Source organism: Pipistrellus hanaki (genome assembly GCF_964339955.1).
Source record: "Pipistrellus hanaki genome assembly, chromosome: 3".
NCBI classification, from domain to species: Eukaryota; Metazoa; Chordata; class Mammalia; order Chiroptera; family Vespertilionidae; genus Pipistrellus; species Pipistrellus hanaki.
This window is the reverse complement of record NC_140505.1, coordinates 77,017,915-77,041,948: the sequence shown is the minus strand read 5'-3', so window position 1 is coordinate 77,041,948 and position 24,034 is coordinate 77,017,915. Positions and strand designations below refer to the sequence as shown.

Sequence of the window (24,034 nt, the reverse complement as noted above, 5' to 3'; positions counted from 1 at the left end):
GATTTTTTAGAGAGAGTGGAAGGGAGTGAATGAGGGAGTGAGGAAGGGGGATAGAAAAAGAGGGAGAGGTAAGGAGAGAGAAAGACAGACAGACATAGGTGGGAGAGAAGATACAGCAACTGGTAGCTTCCCACACTTGCCCTAACCAGGCCCAGGGATCAACCTGCAATCCAGGTAGGCGCCCTGGACTTTGAATAGAATCTGAGACCCTTCAGTGCAAAGGCCAATGCTCTAATGACTGAGCCAGCAGCCAGGGCACAATGCAGTACTCTTAAAATTTGAGTGAAAAGTTAAATTTTGGGAAAGCAAATAATATTTTTAATGTGATGTTATTTAAAGAACATGATGCGAATCATTTCCGAAGAACAAAAAAACATCCCAAATCTATCTGTTGATAATCTAGATTTTCACATATCAGGTTAAGTGAAAATGAAGTTATCTTTTTATGACTTGTATAGTCAACAGAACTGATACATTATAAGAAAAACATACATCACAGTGAAACATATGGGTTCTGGAGTCAGGGTTTAAATACAATTAACTTCCACTAACTTGCTTACAGGACTGTAATCAAGATTATATATATATTATTGATTACAGAGAGGAACGGAGAGTGAGAGAAATATCAATGATGAGAATCATTGATCAGCTGCCTACTACATGCCCCACACTGGAGATCAAGCCCACAACCTCGATGGGAAATCGAACAGTGAACTCCTGGTTCATAGGTCAACGCTTACCAATGAGCCAAGATTTTTAACATCCTCAGAGTGAAATGGAGATAATAATGATTAATTAATAGAGTTTTGATAAAGCTTAAATTAAATTCTAAATTATCTGTAAAGTGCCTCACACATCACAGACTTTCAATAAGCACCAATTATTATCCTGTGTAAAGGTATCTTCATGATATAACCATGAATAATAGGCACAAAAATGCACATGCACATTAATTAGACTTTCAACTTAGACATAAACAGAATGGATAACTTTTAACAAACACAGGCTTAATGTGTTTGAATACTATAAGATATAGAATATACTTTAAATTGCTACATGCAAATATAGTTTTCATTTGTATTAGTTTAAAATTACATATGAAGTTTCTTGGGATTTCATTTTCTCTAGCTTCATGTACAAAAACCATAAGAACAAAATTATTATTACTGCAATTAAGCAGTAATATATGTGATAACACAAACACATAAACTGATGAACTAAAATAGATCCAGAGACATGGAAGCAAACCATTCATTCAATCTCAGGGAGAAGGCGGGGAGGGGGGTTTTGAGAGATCAACCGCATGACCCATGGACACAGTCAGTAGGGGGTGAGGGCATATGCTGGAGTGGGGAAGAGGGGGAAGGTCAGTAGGGGGGGAGGATTCATATGTAATACTTTTAAACAATAAAGAATTTTTAAAAAGTAAGAATATCTGAATAATTATCCTATATAATAAAAGACTAATATGCAAATTGACCCAACAGCAGAACGACTGGTTGCTATGACGCGCCTAACCACCAGGGAGCAGAGGCTAACGCAGGAGCTGCCTCCTCTTGGTCAGTGCACCTCCCACAGGGGGAGCGCCGCTCAGCCAGAAGCCGGGCTCACAGCCGGGCGCGCAGCAGCCTCGGCAGCACTAAGGATGACATCCCGAGGGCTCCCGGACTGCTAGAGGGCGCAGGCCGGGCCGAGGGACCACACTCTTCACCTGTGCACAAATTCTGTGCACTGGGCCTCTAGTCCTTGATAAGCAGAGATGTAATATGGACTACCCAAAACAGAATACAACTTAGAAATTACTTGTATTTAGCTTTGAAATATATAATGGCTACTTCTGTAGTTGATTTCCTAATCATATTTTGCTTAAACTGATATTAAAATTAATTTGCTTCTGTGAACAAACACCCAGGGAGTAGTGAAAGAGAAAGGTATACTTGCCCTAGCCAGTTTGGCTCAGTGGATAAAGCATCTGCCAACAGATTGAAGAGTCCCGGGTTCGATTTTGGTGAAGGCACATGCCCAAGTTGTGGGCTCGATCTCCAGTAGGGGGAGTGCAGGAGACAGCTGACCAATGATTCTCATCATTGATATTTCTCCCTACCTCTCCCTTCCTCTCTGAAATCAATAAAAATATATCTATATATATAAAAGGCTAATATGCAAGTGTCCCCGTGGGAGTTTGACCAGAGACTATGAGTTCGATTGCTCGCTATGATGTGCACCAATCACCAGGGGGTGGCGTGGAATGAAGGAAGGCCACAGTCAGCAGCTGAAAGGCCCCAATCGGCCCTGATCACCAGCCAGGCCTAGAGACCCTACCCATGCACAAATTTTGTGCACCGGGCCTCTAGTTTTTTAAAAAAAAAAAAAAGGAAAAAAGAAAGAAAAAAAAAGTATACTAGGTAGAGAGAAATACCGGTATCTAAGATAAAATTTTAAATTTGCCTAAAATAATTTATAAAGAGGTGACTGTATTCCTAATTCTCTTGATAAAAATACCTAACATTTAAAAAATTTCCAACAAATGACGGAAATTACTGATATGAATATTATAAACTATTATAAGTTACCTTTATTTAACTAAATTTCCCAACAATGCAAAAATGTACATTAAGTCTTTTGTATATAAAATGTGGAAACTAGTTTTATTTAAGTCATTTGAGAAAAAATACTGAATTGGATATTATTATATATCTTTAAAAATTGTTCCCTAGCATAAAATATAAATTCATCAAATGATACAACACCTGAAGTGTCATATTAATAGTATGACAAGTTTTTTCCAAACCCAGATTCTAGAGTATAGTCAGTGACGTTTAAAAGCAAGTTTTAGTATAGATATATCTTTTTAAAAACAACAATCCAGTTAAGTTTTAAAAATTCCTTTCTGAAGACAGGCCCAACTTTTCAAAAGTAATTTTGATTGCTGTTCTCTAGGATGATTAGCATATTCGTTTTTTAATAATCTTTTTTTTTTAATTTTATTGATTTTTTACAGAGAGGAAGGGAGAGAGAGAGAGAGAGAGAGCTGGAAACGTCAATATGAGAGAAACATTGACCAGCTGCTTCTTGCACACCCCCTACCGGGGATGTGCCTGCAACCAATGTACATGCCCTTGACCGGAATCGAACCTGGGACCTTTCAGTCCACAGACTGACATTTTACCACTGAGCCAAACCGGCTTCGGCTGTTTAGCACATTTTTACATCATTACAATAAAATTGAGCAAGTACACTGATTTCTTCTTAATTCCACCTCCACTTATTTTGCTTCATGACAGATGTTTATTAATTAGTTTTTAAGGCTAAGAGTTTTTAAATGATACTAACTTTAAGCTCAATTGTTGCTGGAAATTCGGTAACTTTCTACGACTTAATACAGTTAAAAACAACAACAAACTAGAGCATTTAGCATTTACTTTATGTAGCATACCATTTGATAAATTTTTATATGTGTATATATATATATATATATATATATATATATATATATATATATATATTTTTTTTTTTTTTTTTTTTGAAAACACATATTAGAAATAAGTATGCATGCAGACACCCATGATCATACATTCTAACATTTTTACACACTTTTCCTATCTATGTATAGGTATTTTAAAAAACACACTTATAGAAAGAAAAGGAATGTATAACTCCTCCTTAGCTGGATACATAAATAATTATTAATAAAGATTTGATTAGTATGGGAGAGAAACAGCAAATTCAAGAATCTAAAAGTCATAGGTGACTGGTTTATAAAACAAACCAAAAAATTTCAACTGCAGACATCTGTGATAAATGTGTTTACTTGTTACAACACAGCCAAAAATAACACACTGCAATTCAGTGTATAAATATTCAGCTATCTTGAAAACTGAAAGCAGGAGTAATTTTTTGGTTCCCAGTTATACTTATATTTGGTTCCCAGGTAAATATAACTTTTCCTCTTCTATCTTATCAACATTTAGATCATTTGAATACTAGAGGCCTGATGCATGAAAATTGTGCAAGAGTAGGCCTTCCTACCCTGGTTGCTGGCACTGGCTTCCCTCCAGCACCCAGGACCCAGGCTGCTTCACTCCTCCAGCTGCCTCCAGCACCCGAGACCCCGGCTGGCTTCCCTGGGGCTGCCCACAGGCAGGGACCCCGGCCAGGCCAGGAATGACTCTGGTCTAATTAGCATATAATATTATCCTTTTATTATTATAGATAAGGTTGACTGTACTTAAGAGGCAATAAATGGAGTTTTATCTATATCTCTTGCTAATAAAAGAACAAAAATTGTATATTGTAAAATTTACTAAATGATGGGTATATAGAAAAATAAAGCTAGATATAAAAACTTAACAGTTAACACCTAGGTGTTTGGTGAAGCCAACACTACGCATTAAGTAAAAGCATTCCCAATCTTCATTCAGTATCACATTAAGACTAAATATAACTAAAGAATATAATAAAATATTTTAAGTAGAATTACTTTCAATTATCTTATTATGTACCAAAACAACGTGGGTTTTTTTTTTTTTTTTTTTTTTTTTTTTGGTTTAAGACAATGGAAAAGTGGTTGAGAATTTAAAAATCAAAGTAAAAAGAGACATATCAACTACACCAATGTTAAGTAAGTAAACACTGAAACCTCTTCTACAGAAATGAATGGTTTTCCAACAAGGGAACAACTACTACTTTGTACCTTTTCCCTTCAAAGAAATCATCTATGGTTGTTTCTGTAAGTTTCAGGGAATTATACTTCCTTGGTAAAGAATATGAATGAGTGGAAAAATAAGAAAAAGTGGGATGCGCTGATAATCTGTCCTTTTAGGGGAGATTATAAAAGTGCCTGGCATTCGCTGAGTTGTTTGTTATTAGGTTTCAGGCACAGTACTCAGTACTTTACATGCATTATCTCCTTTAAGTGCGGTGCAGAGACTGCTAATTAATCCAACACCCATTCTCTGCTTTGTTAGTAACTGAATCCTGGTTCAGTGTGGCAATTGTATCCAGATAAAAGCCTGTATTTCCCAGGGTTCAGAGGCTGCTAGGTGCGGCCAACATATCAAGTTCTGACCATGGGAATATATGCAAAAACTCATAGGGTGTGACTTTTGGATACAGTCCTGTAAAGGGTTACAAAGCCAGGCGAACCTTTTGCTTTGTCCTCTTGCTTCCATTTCGCTGCCTGGGATGTGGATGTGATGATTATAATTGCAGAAGTCAGTCTGCATCACCTTCAGGATGGAAGCCTCAAACTAATGATAGCAACAGTGCTAATAACCATGGAATCGCCATCCCAGAACTGAATTTCTAACATCAGAATTTCCGTTACAAAGAAAAATATGTTTAATCACTGCTATTTTGGGATGCCTGTTAATCACAAAAGGTAAGAGCTGGGAAGAACCCCTGTTTTACAGATGAGTGAACAGATCCATGGAGTTAAGCAACTTGCCATGGTCGCACGGCTAGTAAGCCACCTCAAAGTGCCAAGCTTTTGACCACTGTGTGATACCTCCTTCAGACTGGAAACCAGCAACTCAGAAGCAGACTTGGAAGAACATAAGCCTTGAAAAAGGTAAGATAATGTTAAAGAAAGACTGGCAGTTCCTTTCATTAGACTAGGCCAAGACTTGGCTTAAAATACTGGAATAAACCCAAGTTAACCAAGAAGGAATCCAGTCAGTCTAGTGAGTTTGAAAGAAGAAAAAACTAGGATAAAGAACCCATTTCTGAGACATGTGGGGGCTACGGCCACAGAAAGGAAAAGGGGGTGACTCATAGGTCAGGGAATAAATCTAACCAAGAAAGAAACTCCTGTGAGCTCGGCAAATTTTCCTCATTCAGGTACAGAATCACTTCTCGATTAAATCCAGAATAGCTACCTGGGAATTACCACCAAACTAATTTTTAGAAAAGAACTAAAAATTCTTATGGAAACAACTAAGGAAAATAATATATTTAATCAAATGTGAAATGGGGAGGGTATTTATCTACTAGTTATGCAAAGGAACAACTTCACAGAGCTCTGAGATACAATCAACTTTTGTACCATATTCCCCTCCCTCGCTTTGGGGTGGAGGAGGAGTGTGAAGGTGGATGGAGAAGGGCACAATCCTCCTGTTTCCTTGTATTTTTGAGCAATTAAAACTGCTTAGGATCTAAAGCATCTGGTATGCTGTTTTAGAGTTCTCTTGGAGGGAGTGAAATAAACTAGAAAACATAAATGTAGTCTGAAAAATGGAACGGTGGAAGCCAGACATGGCCCATTTTTAAGAAACAGTAAGTAAGGGATGAATGAAAGAAAGAGTTACATAAAATGCTACCTGCAGAGAGAGAAAGAAGAGTCTGAGGCTTTAACTAGCAGGGCAGCTATTGTTTCCTAACTGACTATTATCACCTTCAAGTTTCTAAATTAATAACTCCGTGGTAAACTACTCAAACAATTAGATCCACCCCCCCCCCAATATGTCAACAGAATGATCAAGAAAAGCTACTGCTTGCATTTTTACACTAATGCTAAAGCTAACATACTTAAAAAAATCATGCACTACTTTCCAATAATGAATACTAGTAAACTACGGGACAGACATAATCTTGTGCTGCAGATTTCACTCCCAGGTTCCCAATCAAATGTCATATCATAACCCACAGAGTCAGCTTCAGGAGAAACCTTAATCAATGCAGAAATAGTAAACTGTAACTCTAGTTAGGGAGGCCCTAATCCAACGTGCCTGGTGTCCTTATAAGAAGAGACGCACCAGGTGTACATGTGCAGAGGAACAACCGTATAAAAAGGCAGCATGAGGGTCTATTATTTGGGGTTATTAAAGTATACTGTATTTGCCTGCCCAGGAGAGAGGCCTCAGGAGAAAGTAATCTGAAGGAGAATCCAAGATGGCAGCATACGTAAACACCTAACTGCAGCCTCACACAACAATTTCAATAAAATACAACTAAAATACAAAATGGACATTTCCTAGAACTACAGGAAAGTCGACTGACTGGAAATTCTACAATGAGAAGCAAGGAGAAAACAAGAAGGAAAAGCAGAGGAGCTGTAAAAGCCTAAGGTATGGAGATATGGTGTGCGTGGAGAGGACAGAGCCAGAGAGGATGGGGCGGCTGAGTGCCTGGCTGGCGTTCCCTAGCGGGAAGGAGATAAAAGCTCCAGACTGTGCTGAACCCCAGATCCGACAGCACTGAACCCCAGTTCTAGGCCAGATCCTGGGGACGCAGGCTCATACAGAGGAAGCCTGGGCTGTAAGGTGGAAACCCAGGGGAGCGGCGAAAGGAAGTCCCGGAGGCGTGCACATTGCGCGCAGAGAACGGACAGTTGACTGTGCCACAATTCAGCGGGAAGAAGACAAAAGCTCCAGACTGCTCTGAACCCCACTTCCAACCCCACTTCCAACTGAACTGAACCCCAGTTCCGGGCTCATTGGGGGAGAGCCTAGACTGTTTGGTAGCAGGCGAAACTCGAGGGCACCTTTCTCTCAGAGGTGATTGCAGCGAGTACTGAAGGACACTGAGAACACTGAGACTCAGGAGCCTCATAGGGCGTGGCTGACAGAAGCCAAGGCTGTAGGCTCCACCCTGAAACTCCGCCCCATCCAAGCTGAACAGAGACTTTTAAGGCTACCAACTCAGGGAAGCTACGAAAATGCTGAGACAAGGAAACAGATCACAAATGAAAGAAATGGAGGATAAAAAGGTGACTGGATATAGAGTTCAAAACCACGCTTATAAGGTTTTTCAAGAATTTCCTAGAAAAGGCCGATAAAATAAACGAGACCTATGAGGATATGAAAAGGGATCATCTAGAAATAATAAGGGATCAGCAAGAAATAATAAGGGATCAACAAGAAATAAAGAATACATTGTCTGAAATAAAAAATATTATAGAGTCCTAAAAACAGAATGGAAGATTGCAAGAATCAAGTCAAAGATTTGGAACATAAAGAGCCAGAAGACACTCCTCCGCAGAAGCAAGAAGACAAGAGAATCCAGAAAGTTGAAGATAAAGTAAGAAACCTCTGGGACAATTTCAAGCGAACCAACATCAGAATTATGGGGGTCCCAGAAGACGAGAGAAAGATACCCGAAAACATAATGAAAGAAACAGTGACAGAAAACTTCCCCCACCTGGTGAAAGAATTAGACTTACAAGTCCAGGAAGCCCACAGAACCCCAAACAAAAGGAATCCAAAGAGGTCCACACCAAGACACATCATAATTAAAATTCCAAGAGCAAAAGACAAAGAGAGAATATTAAAAGCAGCAAGAGAAAAGCAGGTAGTTACCTATAAAGGAACACCCATACAATTGTCAGCTGATTTCTCAACAGAAACCATGCAGGCCAGATGGGAATGGCAAGAAATATTCAAGGTGATGAATAGCAAGAACCTACAGCCAAAAATACTTTACCCAGCAAAGCTATCACTCAGAATCGAAGGCCAGATAAAGAGCTTCACTAATAAAAAAAAGCTAAGGGAGTTCATCAACTTCAAACCAGAATTATATGAATTGCTGAAGGGGGTTCTTTCAGAAGAGAAAGTAAACAAAGATAAAAATTATGAACAACAAATACATAACTATCAACAAGTGAATCTAAAAACCAATGAAATTTTTAAAAAAATCTGATGAACAATATTAACTGGTGAATATAACAGAATCAGAGGTATGGAAGTGGAGTGAACTGACGATTATTGGGGAAAAGGGGAGTGGGGAGTGTGGGAAGAGACTGAACATAAACTGTGCACCTATGGATGAGGACAATGGGCGGGGTGGGGAAAGGGCAGAGGGTGGGGTGGGAACCTGGTGGAGGGGAGCAATGGAGGGGGGGAAATATGAGGAATATTTGTAATAATATGAACAATAAAGATTTATTTAAAAAATAAAAAAACAAACAGCCAGAAGAAAGTAATCTGACACAATCTTAAAATTAGCCTTCTGGTTTCCAGAACTGTGAAAAAATATATTTGTTGTTTAAGCCACTTAGCCTATGGTATTTTGTTATGGCAGCCCTAGCAAACTAACACAATATGATTTAACACATGTGATCTAATTTTTTGAATCAACTAAGAGATCTGGTTGATGGATTTTTAATAAAATGTGTGTTCCTCTTGTGCTTTGCTTTGTTAATGTTTTTATTGAAATACAATCTACATTTAAGAAAAATACACAAATCATAAATTTATAGCTTTGATAAATTTTCATAAAGTGAACACATCCATGTAACCATTACTCCAATCAAAATATAGAACACTGTACTATCCTATTTAATAAAAGGCAAATATGCAAATTGACCAAATGGCAGAATGTCCAGCTGCTATGATGTGAACTGACTATCAGGGGCAGATGCTCAACACAGGAGTTGCCCCCTGGTGGTCAGGAGCCAGAAGCCAGGCTCATGGCTGGCAAGTGAAGTGGCGATGGCAGGAGCCTCTCCCACATCCACAGCAGCGCTAAGTATGTCCGACTGATGGCTTAGGCCTGCTCCCCACAAGGAGTGGGCCTAAGCCATCAGTCAGACAACCCGCAAGGGCTCCCAGATTGTGAGAGGGTGCAGGCCAGGCTGAGGGACCCCTCTCCCACACTGAGTGCACGAATTCCATGCACCAGACCTCTAGTAAATAATAAAAAACAAACAAAATATAGAACACTGGTAGCTGTGCTTTGATTTTTAATTCATGGATTCAATATTAAATTTCCTATACTAATCTCTTACATATGCTGAGTAATTTTGGTTCCTTCCTAATATTACTTATTTAACTTTTAAGCAAAAGTGTTACAGTGGACACAACCAGTACTGTTTAGAAATGCTGCAATATTAGAAACATTAAACTTCTTAAAGACTAACATGTCAAAAAAAATAAAACTACGAGTCATGTTTCCAGTTTAAAACTTATTACATAGGCTCCAATTAATTTTTCTTTCTCTCACTTAAAGCCTTTTAATATTTTTTTCTGACAGTAGTTAGAAGCAAGTAATGGCTTTTGTAGAAAGTGAATGTCAGTTGAATCAGTGATGCAGCTAATTTATTTGAACTATTTTTCGTGAATTTTGTAGTCTTGAAATGAAACTATTTCCAAAAAACGAGGTTTTTCAGTTAATGTAGTATATTTTTCCCTTGCACGGGTCTTCCTCAATAAATTATATTCTAATGGCTTTTAGGAATATAGAGAACCTGCATATATAAAAGACTAGTGGTTATAAGTCAGAAATAGGGACGAGAGGTGGTATCTGAGAAAACCTCTTGAGACTGCAACGACTGTTAATGGCAGAATTAAAGAAGTCCAAATGAAGAGAAGGGTAGGGATGTTTACCCAGTGGGACTGAGGGAGCTTGTAAAGAAGCCCAGAGAGGGCATGAGCAGTGTGCTCAGTCATAGAGGGGGTGAGGGGAGATAGCTGAGGAAGATGATGGTGTTCAGTTAGAATGGTAAAAGGAGCTGACTGGGAAGCAGCAGAAACAGGCAGCAATTAAGAGGAGAGAAAGCAACACTTGCAGTGACACAGCCATAAAAAAAAAATGGTATGCTCCAAAGATACCATTTTTGTACATGTTAGATACATGTTAGCTTCCTACTTCAAATCTAGCTGAACCTCAGTCTTAGGATATTTGAGTCTATTAAAGTATACTGTACCTGCACTATCGCAGATATTACATTAGGGTTTTAAATCATTTGGATGCACAGAGTTTCAAAAAGAAGGCAGAGGATCAAAGAACACATCAGGTCTCTCTCTCTCTCTTAAAAAAAAAAAAAAAAAAAAAGTCAGAAGCTGACTCTGAGACAATGTTTTAAAGTTCAGGTAGTCTATTTGCAAAGTGACCCCAGAAAACTGAAAGAATTGGGGGAAAGACAGGAAGAGGAAAGAAATCAATAAAGAGACGAGTTTAGAACACTGGTACTAGCTGTGTACCCCTGTGGAAAACTGTCGCTCAGCCCTGCTGCAGAACTCGGGAAGATAGGTTACGCCGTGTGCCTGGCGTTGTCTATCCCACGTGAGGTTACGAGAGCTGGGTATTCAGTATACACACACCAATTACTGTCAGATATTGGTTGAGGGCTGCTCCCAGAGGGTGTGTTAATATCCTGGCAGTTCTAACCTGCCCTCCAGATGGGCAGAGGAGCTGCCAGCAGAGAAAGCTCCCAGGCAGAGACAGATGCTAAGATTTAGAAATGAAAGGGGCTGAAGGACTATGGGCAGGCACTGAGAGCATCGCAGGCATCTATACCACAGTCCCTGGTCCATGGGCGTCTGTCCCTAATTTGGGAATGAAAGAAACATCACTTTTTACAGAGAGGCTATGAAAAAAAGGGATTGAGAACTGCTCTAAATGTCCTCAGACATTTGCCATTGCTAAACAGTATAGGTATTTCTCTCAAGAAACTGCTTAATAATGACACATAAGTTATAGAGTAAGAAAAAAGTTCTGCATAATAAAAGAAACCAATACAGTCAACAGCCCTGTGTGGTTTGCTTTTTTTTTCTCTCTGAGCAAAGAAGGATAGAAGAGAAGGCCACAACTTCCAACCATAAGATATATTTTAAAGAAAGGCTCTTTTAGAGGGAACCAAATACATCTATACTAATAAAAGGGTAATATGCTAATTAGATCGGATAGGCCGGATGTCTTCCAGGCACCCTTCCTGACAAAGCCAGGGGTGTGGCTGGCCTGCAAACCTGCAAACTGCCTGTAGCCCCTTGCCCAGGCTGGGCACACCCCCCTCCCTCCCCCCGCCCCCCCGCACCCTGATGGTGGCATGGATGGCCTGCAAACTGCCAGAAGCCTCTCACCCAGGCCAGCCCCCCTCCCCAACAGGGACCCCCACCCCAATGGGGACATGGACAGCCTGCAAACCCTTGGTAGCCCCAAGCCCAGGCCAGCCCCACCCTCAAGAGGGACCCTCACCGTGATCAGGGGCGTGGCCAGCCTGCAAGCCCTGTGGCCCCTTGCCCCGGCTGATCCCACCCCACAGCAGGAACCCCAAACCTGATCTGGGGCTCCCTTCAGGGCAGGCCAGCCGGCCCCCACCCACGCACCAGGCCTTTATCCTATATATAATAAAAGGGTAATATGCAAATTGACCCTAATGGCAGAATGACCAGAATGACTACTGGAGCAGTCACTATGAAGCGCATTGACCACCTCTCCACTGACCACCCGTGGGGAATAGGGAACTGGGGAGGGCGGGGGAGGAGGCGGCGGGAAGAGGGGCTGGCTGTGGGCAGTGGAGGAAGATGGCCTTGATCACAGGGCAGGCCTAGGGACCGTACTTGTGCATGAATTTCATGTACGGGGTCCTAGTATCTATATAAAAACATTATGTATCCCCCTTCTTCTTTTAGAACCACTAATGATACCATATAAGCAAGAAATTGGACTGATGTGCATATAGAGCTCTAAAAAAACAAAGACGTCAGCTGCATTTCGTTTCACACACAGCAGCCTTTCAGAGCTGCTGGCAGGCTCTGTCAGTGCTTCGCCTCCGGCCAGGCCACAGCTGCCTATTTCTAACAGTTGGTAAGGACATGGAAGAATGAGGTTTTATTTCAGAACTTAAAAAAATGTTTACTGCGTCATTTTGCATTGAGCCACACAGGCTGCACGATTATGTATTTTTTATAAAAGGATCCTGATGGAGACATGTACTTAAGAATTTAAGGATGAGCCAAAACCGGTTTGGCTCAGTGGTAGAGCGTCAGTCTGCGGACTGAAGGGTCCAGGTTCGATTCCGGTCAAGGGCATGAACATCAGTTGCGGGCACATCCCCGGCAGGGCGTGTGCAAGAGGCAGCTGGTCGATGTTTCTCTCTCATCAGCATTTCTAGCTCTCTATCTCTCTCCCTTCCTCTCTGTAAGAAATCAATAAAATATATTTAAAAAAAGAAGAAAAAAAAAAAGAATTTAAGGATGGAATGATGTGAATTATTTTCTTTAAAATAATCCAGTGAGGTACAAAAGGACAGTGGCTGGGGTATTGCTGAAACAGGAAGACCACATGTTGATAACTATTTCCCTACTTTTATATATGCTTTAAAATTTTCCACAATGAAAGTTAAAAAGAAAGGGGGGAGGGGGGAGTGGGAAAGAAAATAAAGTGTATTTTTCTTTTCCTGGTAAACTTTTGTGAGAAAGAAGCAGGAAGGCATATCTTTCTAATTGTAAAAAATTTTTCAAAAGTAGTGAAATGTTTAAAACACCATATTTATTGCTCCATAAATTTTCTTCAGTCAGGACTTGACAGAATAAGAAAACTGTGCTTTTATGATCGTGGTAAACACCCAAATTTGTTTTAAATGAGCAATCTGACAAACAATGGGTAGTGAAAAAATAGGGTACTTAAGAGTAGATATTTTTAAAAAACAGAAGATGAGACCTCAAAAACAGTCTCTGGTAAGTACTTAGATTTCTTCTGATATAACAAAAGAGAAGTAAAGAGACAGGAGGAGGGTCAGGATAAAAGAATAGCAGGAAAACAACAAAAACGACCACTGGGGAGGAGAACATTTACAGTACACCCACCTCCCATTATCCAGTTTTGCTTTCTGTGGTTTCAGTCACCCGCAGCCAACTGCTATCCAGAAATATTAAATTCCAGAAATACACAACTCATAACTTTTAAATCGCATGTTCAGAACAGCATGATGAATCTCAAGCCATCCCTCTGCCCAGTGCATCCACACGGTATGCGCTCCCCGCCCACTAGTTACTTAGTAGCTGCCTAGGTTATCAGATAAACTGTCTCCATATCACAGTGCTTGTGTGCACATAACTGTTATTTTACTTTATAATGTTCCCAGCCCTAGCCAGTTTGGCTTAGTTGATACAGCATAAGCCTGTGAACTCAAGGGTCTCAGGCTCAATTCTAGTCAAGGCACATGCCCAGATTGCAGGCTTGGTCCCCAGGAGGGGGTGTGCAGTAGAGAGCCGATTAATGATTCTATTGCATCATTGATGTTTCTATCCTTTTCTCCCTCTCCCTTCCTCTCTGAAATCAATAAAAAAACATATTTAAAAAATAATAATGTCTCCAAAGCCACTGACATAACTTGTATTACAGTATACTGCTATAATTATTCTGTTATTATTAATCTCACACTGTACCTAATTTATAAATTAAACTCTATCATAGATATGTATGTGTAGGGAAAAACATAGTGAACTACCCGTAGTTTCACACATCCAATGGGGATCTTGGAATGTTACCCCTACAGATGGGGGTGAGAGAGGGAGACTACTGTATTTTATAACTTTAATAATATCGCCAGTAGCTATACTAAATTGCTTGTCCACTAAATATAATATCGTTTCTCTTATATTGGAACAGGAATTCTATTCTCTTTGGGCTGAGTAACTCTGTTGTGAGGGGCTGTTCTGTGTACAGCAGGACTTCCTGATCATTGGGTGCCAGTAATACACTCTACGTTGTAACAATAAAAAATGTCTCCAGATGCTGCCAAGGTTGCCCTTAGGTGAGAATCACTACACTGACATCTACATCTAGAAAGTGGCAGGTTAAAAACATAGCCATAATCTGCAGACAATGATCCGACAGATTATTTTCATTTCTGCAGGACAAACCAATAGGGAATTTATGAAGGAACTACTAAAGTGTATAGTAAGTGAAACTATATATCACAGTAATATACAGCCCTGTAGAGCCTTTGGGGATAAAGTTCAGCAGGACAATTAGGGGTACAAATATATATGAATAAAGTAAAATTATATCTTTTAATAAAAGTAACACGCTCTAATCATTGACAGCACATTTAAAAATCTACCATAATGCCAGGAGGGGGGGGCGGGGGGAAGAGATCTACCATAAATCCCTAAAGATGGGAGAGGGTATACAGGGATTGCTATATTATTCTACTTCAGGGTATGTTTGAAATATTCAAACTTAAAAAGGCAAAATTTTCCATTCTACTTCCCTTTCTGTTTTCATTGCTGCACATTACTCGTGAAATTGTGCATTCACACTCTGAAAACTAGTATAATGATTTAGGGCACAGGCTTACAAACTGGATGATGTTGGTCAAATTATATCCTATATAAACCCATTCCTCTTATAATAAATTAAATCACAATGGTGCCTACCTCATAGGCTCCTTGCATGAAATAAATGAAATAATTCATGCACAGTGATCACCATAGCGAACAAAGTATGTGCTCAACAGATTACCTATCTGTTAACTGCTTAATGGTAAGATGTGAACATTGTAGATTTATATGTCTGCATAAAAAGTTTCTTTAATTCTTCTAAACCAAATTTTACAAAAACATAAAATGATCCAAGGCGTAAGAATACAGTTGAAATGCAGGCTTCAAATTCATCCTGGTAGCTGTTGTGATGTAGCTGTTCATTGCAGAACCTTTCGTCAGCACTGGGTGCCCCCCAAAAGTGGGACCAGTGAGGCTGTGGAGAAGGGACTGCTACTTTTTCACATAAAAACATTTCACATTAAAAAATAAAGAATATGTGCTGCTTTTTAAAGTAATGAACCAATTTTAAAGTGTTGGCTTTTTTTTTCCACAGGGGATTATTATACTGGTACTATCACCATATCAACAAATAAGATTTCAAGCAACAAAAATATAAAGCCAACAAAGTAAAGTGTCTTGTATTTCTTAATAAGAAGCTATGTGGCAGAAAAAGAAAAATTAGTTACATGGCATTTTCTCCCTTTCAGATTCTGACATAAGAACAATACACTTATGCCCAAAGCACTACCGAAGAGACAATGCCTGTGTGCAATCAAAACCTTGAGTGAGGTTTTTTCTTTCTTTATAAACAAAACAAAACAAAACACATCCACAAAACCATAAAATTATTTGGAAAAGCCAAAGAAAATGAGTTTTTAAAAATGAAAATTTTTTCAATGACTTCATTTTAATATCCCAAGTAGATAGTTTACACTGTAAAATTGATTTTACTAAGCTGAGGTCGGTTTGTAAAAAAAAGCCAGGTTCTATCAAAGATCTCAGTATACAGGAATCAAAACAAATAACCAGCTTTATAACCTGGAAGCTATAGAAAATCAAAAGCAAAAAAAAAAAAAGAAACGTGCTTGTACAGCCTGTCATTTCTTCCAGGTATGATGAAAAATCCTAAATTATTTTCAACTGTTTTACGTAATAGACAGGTTTGATAATAAAAGCTGAGCATCACAGATTTTAGGAATAGGCAAATACAACATACAATAAAGTTAAAAATTACTTAATGATTCTTTTCTTTTAAATATATTTTATTGATTTTTTATAGAGAGGAAAGGAGAAGGATAGTTAGAAACATTGATGAGAGAGAAACATCGATCAGCTGCCTCCTGCACTGGGGATGTGCCCACAACCAAGGTTCATGCCCTTAACCACAATCGAACCTGGGACCCTTCAGTCCACAGGCTAACCCTTTACCCACTAAGCCAAACCAGTCAGGGCTGATTCTTTTTTTTTTTTTTTTTGAAATTGAATACCTGTGTCTTTATTTATCATTCACTTAGTATTATAACAAGAGCATTTTGTTATTGACATTTTTTGAAAATAGTTTTTAATGATTGCATTATATACCAATGAAAACATGAGTTATAAGTACTTCCCTAATATTAAATAACAAGTTTTTTCATGCTATTTTTGGCTCTAATAATTAATCGTGCTTTGGACATTTATGCTTCCAAGTATCTGTTTATGTCTCTGAATATTTTCTTTTTTAAAAATATATTTTATTGATTTTTTACAGAGAGGAAGAGGGATAGAGAGTTAGAAACATTGGTGAGAGAGAAACATCCATCAGCTTCCTCTTGCACACTTCCTACTGGGGATGTGCCCGCAACCAAGGTACATGCCCTTGACCGGGATCGAACCTGGGACCGTTCAGTCCGCAGCCAAACCGATTTTGGCTTTGAGTATTTTCTTTTCTTTTTTTAAATTAATTAATTAATTAATTAATTAATTAATTTTTTATTAAATTATTATCTGTGTACATATTTTAACATTGCCCCCCCTCCCACACATACCCTCCCTCCCCAGAGTTTTGTGTCCATCGGTTGTACTTATATGCATGTATACAAGTCCTTCGGTTGATCTCTTATCTCCCCCAGATCTCCCTACCCTCCCCGCTATAATTTTACAGTCTGCTTGTTGCTTTACTGTCTTTATATCTGACTTTTGGTTAATCAGTTTATAATGTTCTTTAATATCCATAAATGAGTGAGTCCATGTGGTATTTCTCTTTCATTGACTGGCTTATTTCACTCAGCATGATGTTCTCTAGTTCTATCCAGGTTGCTGCAAATGATGAGAATTCCTTCTTTTTTATGGCAGCATAGTATTCCATTGTGTAGACGTACCATAGTTTTTGGATCCAATCATCTGCTGACGAGCACCTAGGTTGTTTCCAGATTCTAGCTATTGTAGATTGTGCTGCTATGAACATAGGAGTGCATATATCCTTTCTGATTGGTGTTTCTAGTTTCTTGGGATATATTCCTAGGAATGGGATTACTGGGTCAAATGGGAGTTCCATTTTCAGTTTTTTAAGGAAACTCCACACTGTTCTCCACAGTGGTTAGGGCTGAATCTTTTTTTAAAAAATAATATTTTTATTAATTTGAAAAAGAAATGATAGAAACATCAATGGTGACAAGAGAATCATTGATAAGCTGCCTTCTGCATGTCCCCTACTGGGGATCAAGCCCACAACCCAGGCATGTGCCTTTGACCAGAATTGAACCTGCCACCTTTCAATCCACATGTTGACACTCTATCCACTGAGCCAAACCAGTTAGGGCTTAACGTTCTTTCTGACATTCTCCATAAAAATCATACACAAGGGTATACAGAAAATAGAATTCCAAAATAAAGTTAATAGAAACTTTAGTAAATTTTCAGCAATAATATTTAAGTGGAAATCATGAGCACTGAAAGTAGAAGTTTAGGTTATATTAATAAACAGACATCAATGACTAAAGTGAAAAACAAGTGTGCTAATGTTCTTTTCATAAATTATGTATCAATTCTTTGGAGGAATCCTACGTAATAAATGAGTAATATGCAAATTAACCATCACTTGGCCCAAGCCACGCCCAGCAGCCAATCAGAGCAAGTATGCAAATTAACCCCAACCAAGATGGCTGCAGCCACAGAGAGCAGTTGAGAGGCTTGCATTTCCCCTGCAATAGAGGAAGCCAAGCTTTCCACACACCCTGGCCAGCCTAGGCCTGCACTTAAGGCCACAAAGTTTCAATTATAGAAGGTAAATCCCAAGAAAAATGGCGGCAGCCACAGAGCTGGAAAGAGCAGTCTAGGGTTGCCCCCAGCAATGGAGGAAGCCAAGCTTTCCACCTGCCATGGCCAGCCTAGGCCTCCATTCAAGGATACAAAGTTTCAATTATAGAAAATACATACCAACAGAAATGAAGGCAGCGAGGGAGCAAGAGGGAGGCTTGACTCTGCTCCAGGCTACAAAGTTTCAATTGTGGAAGGTAAATAAATTCCAGATACCAGGGCCTCTGCTTGGGTTGCCAGGGGGCGTGATCAGCCTGCAAACCACCACCGGCCCCTCGCCTAGGCCACCCCACACCCCAAGGGAACCCCACCCTGATCCGAGACACCCTTCAGGGCAAACCAGCTGGCCCCCACCCATGATCCAGGCCTCTATCCTATCTAATAAAAGAGTAATATGCAGACTGACCATCAATCCAACACACAAACTGGCTGCCCCCATGTGATCAAAGATCCTGCCCCTATGTGGACACAAGATGGCCAGCAGGGGAAGGCAGTTGAGAGGGACCAGATCTGGAAAGGCGGGCAGTTGGAGGTGATCAAGCCTGCAGGAGAGGGCAGTTAGGGGTGGCCAGGCAGGCATAGGAGGGAAGCTGGGGACAAACAGGCTGGCAGGGGAACAGTTAGACATCAATCAGGTTGGCATGGGAGTAGTTAGGGGGTGATCAGGCTGGCAGGCAGAAGTGGTTAGGGGCAATCAGGAAGACAGGAAGGCAAACAGTTAGGAGCCAGCAGTCCTGGATTGTGAGAGGGATGTCTGACTGCCTTGAGGGGTCCCAGATTGGAGAGTGTGCAGGTTGGGCTGAGGGACACTCCCCTACCACGTGCACAAATTTTGTGCACCAGGCCTCTAGTCCTATATAATAAAATCCTAATATGCAAATTGACTTAACTGTGAAACAATTGGTCCCTATGATGTGCACTGACCACCAGAGGGCAGACGCTCAACACAGAAGCTGCTCCCTGGTGGTCAATGTGTTCAGCCAGAAGCCAGGCTCACAGCTGGAAGCCCAGCAGTGGTGGCGGGAGCATCTCCCACCTCCGAGACAGGGCTAAGGACCCCTCAGGGGATGTCTGCCTGCCAAAGCGGGCCTAAGTCAGCAGGCAGACATCCCCCAAGGGGTCCCAGACTGAGAGAGGGTGCAAGCCGGGTGGAGAAACCCCCTCCCCCAGTGCACGAATGTCATGCACCAGGTCTCTAGTAGTACTATAAATATCTAATTCATACACTACCAGTGTAATTTTTACATTGCAGATATAGGACTACATTACCAAAATAAAAAATGCATGGTGCCAAGGCTAAAACAGAATTCAAACATCTTCTTTCAACCTCATAGTCTTCACTGATCAATCAGTTTTTCTCACCAGAAAATATGGGACTAAATTTTAAAGTTTCTCAATAATTACTTTTGATCACATAATTTATGTTAAAATTCAGAAATTTAAAAAAATTCAGGTACTACAGAAACAAACAAAAAGGCTTGTCAAAATATACCTTATCCTAAAAAAAATCTCTATTCAATCTAAGCATTGAATTTCCTTAACTGCTAGAAATTTGGATGACATTCGGCTTAAACCATCTCTAAAAATGCTGTTGGTTTCTTACCATTAAATTGTAAAGTTTTTATTATAGACAATTGCAGACTCTACAATGAGTCACAATAATAAATACTAACTCCGGGAAAATGATTACCTCTGAAAAGTGAGGTGGAGGTGGGACCAGAAAAAGGAAATGGATGTCAACTGTGTAACGTGTTTTGTTTCCTTAAAAAATATGGCAAATGTCAACCGTTATAAAATATAGCTATTAGCCAAAGGTTACACTATTCTTTCCACTTCCAGAGGATTGAAATATTTCATTTTAAATATTACATTCCAATTTTTAAATTTTCTCCTTCTCACCCTTATCCCCAGATTACTGAAGCTATACACACCAACCACATATTTATACATGCATACCCAAATATGAAAACATATAAAACATGCCTTTCACTCTTTCCAGCCACTAAATAAGAAGCATTTTCGACTATTAGGCTTAATTTTTCAGAGAGTAGAAATGGCTTAGGCAGTTGACAGTAACACTTGAAAGATGAATCTTTATAGTCAGCTACAAACCTTGGTAGCAGCTCAGGAAATATACAAAACACTCAAGTCATACATTTTTGTTTCAGTTGTTAATGTTCAGAAGCATGGCTGTTACTCAGAGAAAGCAAAAAATTGAGCTTCCTTATTCCTTCCACAGGAGAGTTGGGAAGCCTGGATAGGGTTTAGAGCTGGCTGCCATGGAAGCGCAGGGAGGTGAGAGAGAACGTGGAGTTGTCAAAGAATTCATGAGAGCCCAGTAAGCAGGCATTTACTCAGACAGACATAGCAGCAATTCTGTTACCTATATTAAAGAGCTTGTGAGCCTTTCGCTGTTCTGTTCCTGCTGAGAGGATGGCTCTGGAGACGGTACTCAAGGACCTGCGGCATTTGCAAGCTTGTTTGTTTTGTTCGCTGGTCAAGACTACAGACCAGTTTGAATATGATGGTTGTGACATACCTTCAGATGAAGGGTAGCCAGAGATGGTATATGACTGCACCAGCTCTTCCTTTGATGGAATCATTGCAATGATGAGTCCAGAGGACAGCTGGGTCTCCAAGTGGCAGGCAGTCAGTAACGTGAAGTCTGGTGTATATGCAGGGTTAGTCACTGGTCGCCTGACCCAAGGAATCGTGAGGGAGCTGAAAAGCGGAGGAGTGGCCTACAAATCCAGAGACACAGCTATAAAGGCCTAGCAAGCTGCAAGGCTGCCAGTGTCTTTGCCACGGCTTCCTGCCTCTGCTTATTTATTGTTCTGAAACTAAATGGACACAACTTCAAATACTCCTCACTCTCCAATTCTGAGTATCAACAGACTGATGAGAGAGCAGCACAGCATGTTCCTGCGCCATTTTACCTTCTTTGGACTTCTAGTGGGGGTGGGAGTGGTGTGGGTTGGTGGATTAACAGAGTGAATTGAGTGTGGAGCAGGAGGTTTTTTTTCCTACCCACACCTCTGGCTGCCTCTTTGCCCATGACCAGGACTATCAAATTCCAATAAATAAGAACCCAAAGCCCAAGGGGGGGGGGGGGAGAGAAAAAAAGAAGAGCTTGTTTTAAAAATTTATTTCAAAATATAAAGAAATACAGTGGGGCTAGTCACACAATCTCTTAGAACTTTTATTTTCTCACCTACATAATGGAGATTTAATTTAAAAGTGATGTCCTCTCAGATTGTGGGGAGAATAATATATAGTATATATGAAGGCAGATTATATACCAACATAAAAGTTGGTATATAAACTAAAGGATATAGTTTAACAGAGGCTCAAATCCAATTAAAAATATGTACTAAACCCTCAATATAACCAACAACAAGCATTACAGCAGGCATTCAATCCATTGCTATGAATGGTGCTGCCCTAAGAAGCAGTAGAGGAAGAAGAGGTCTCCATTCAGATACAGCCAATAAAAAAACAAAACAAAAAAAAACTTCAGCACATCACAAGATACCTGAAAATAGGACCTGCATTACAGCACACTAAATCAACATTCCTCAGAGCATGGTCTATGAAGGGGTCAAGATCATTTGGGTGTCCATAAAGTTAAAACTATTTTAATTAAAATACTCAATTGTGCCCTAGCCAGTTTGGCTCAGTGGACAGAGCCTCGGCCTGCAGACTGAAGAGTACCTACCGGGTTCAATTCCGGTCAAGGACACGTACCTTGGTTGCAGGCTCCTCGCCAGGCCAGGCCTTGGTGGGACTCCTGCAGGAAGCAACCAATCGATGTATTTCTCTCACATCAACATTTCTGTCTTTCCCCCTCTCTAAAAAATCTATGGAAAAAATATCTTCAGATGAGGATTTAAAAAATAAATAAATACTCAATTGCACTTTTTACCGTTATTTGCACTGATGGTGAAAAATCAATAGTGGGCACAAAGGCCAGTCTCACTTAAGAATGTCCTTGATGAACAGTCAAAATGTTTTATTCAATTTTGACCCTTGATACACACTCTTTAATATTCTGTGACACCAAGTGCAAAGTACACAGAAAGCACTTCTGCTGGATACCAACACAGATGTCTGTGTCAAAGAAAAGCTTTTGTGTGAATGAGTTGGGAGCTGAAATAGCTTCTTTTGCCAGGAAGATCATTTTTATTTAAAAGAATGGTTGATCCTGTCTGGGTGGCTAAGTTGGTTGGAGCGTCATCCATACACCAAAAGGCTGCAGGTACGATTCCCGGTCAGGTAGATGCCTATGTTCAGGTTCAATGGGGTCTTATATGGGAAGCAATGTTTCTCTCTGCCTTCCTATCTCTCTAAAATCAATAAAAACATATCCTTGAGTGAAGATTTTTTTAAAAAGAATGATTGAGAGACAAACTGGTTATTCAGACGCAGGTATCTGAAAGATATTTTCTAAAAAATAAATGGCATAAGCCCATCTTTTCAAAGAAAACAACTGTCAATATTCATTATTTCTCAACATTAATAAAATTCAATGTTTGAAGTCAAAATTAGAAGTTTTAAAAAACTTGTACCTACTACCATTAGCTTGACAGCTCTCCAATATTCAGACTTTCTAATTTAGGGGTGTCGAACTCAATCAGAGAAGGGGCCAAAATCTAAAATCCAGCCTAAATCGCGGGCCGAATGGTTTACTGAACAGTCATAAACTGACAATGTCATAAACTGACAGCGGAGTGCAGTGATGACAGCGCGGTGCGGGCCACATTGCAAGGCCTGGCGGGCTGGATTTGGCCCACGGGCCTTGTGTTTGACACATGTGTTCTAATTAAATGAATGGTGTTGATGAATGCAAAATTTTGATACTGTATAATGAAATGTGCTAACATGGAGAACTACATAACACAGTGATTCAATATTCATCAAATGATGGGCACATAATGTTATAAAATCATGCTTAAGTGAAAGAGCCGCTCAAAGTGTATAAAATAAAACCAGTGGGTTTCAATGTAAAAGCACAAAAAGTTTGTTGATAGGGTTTCAGACTCTATATGGCAATTCACCTTTAAGAAACTTCCACTTGTAAAGTTCTGGTGTAATATCAAAACACGAATATTCACAATTATCTAAAAATACTATTAACTGCTCCTCCATTTTTTAACTACATATCCTACAGGTCAGACTTTCTTCAGATCCTTCAACCAAAATAACATTGCTGTACACTGAATGCAGAAGGTTTGAGAATCCAGCTTTTCTTTTAGGCTAGCCCAGCGATTTTCAACCTTTGTCATCTCATGGCACATATAAATTAATTACTAAAATTCTACAGCACACCAAAAAATGTATTTTTTGCCAATCTGACAAAAAAAAAAATAAATAGGCCAATATTTGACAAAGAAGGCAAGAATATACAATGGGAGTAAAGCAGTCTCTTCAACAAATGGTGCTGAAAAACTAAACAGACACATGCAAAAAGATGAAACTAGACCACCAACTTATACCATATAAAAGAATAAACTCAAGATAGATAAAAGATTTCAATGTAAGGCATGAAACTATAAAAAATCTTAGAGCAGAACATAAGCAGTAAAATCTCAGATATTTCATGTTAGCAATATGTTTACAGATACACCTTCTGGGGCAAAGAAAGTAAGAAGAAAATTAAAAAATGGGACTACATCAAAATAAAAAGTTTTATATAGCAAAAGAAACCACCATTAAAATGAAAAGGAAACCCACTCACTCTATGGAAGAACATATTT

The 24,034-nt window shown here is 39.6% G+C and overlaps 2 protein-coding genes across 2 annotated transcripts in view; one reads left to right on the top strand and one right to left on the bottom strand.

The window, feature by feature from the left end:
- Positions 1–24,034, bottom strand: part of GTF2F2 (general transcription factor IIF subunit 2) — a 142,941-nt gene that overhangs the window by 99,685 nt on the left and 19,222 nt on the right. The window lies entirely within an intron of this gene.
- On the top strand, positions 20,670–21,272 carry LOC311620244 (transcription elongation factor SPT4-like). Its single transcript, XM_084879503.1, is given in 3 exon segments — positions 20,670–20,815; positions 20,817–20,836; positions 20,839–21,272. Coding segments are annotated over 3 exon segments (339 nt in total). The 5' UTR covers positions 20,670–20,714; the 3' UTR covers positions 21,057–21,272.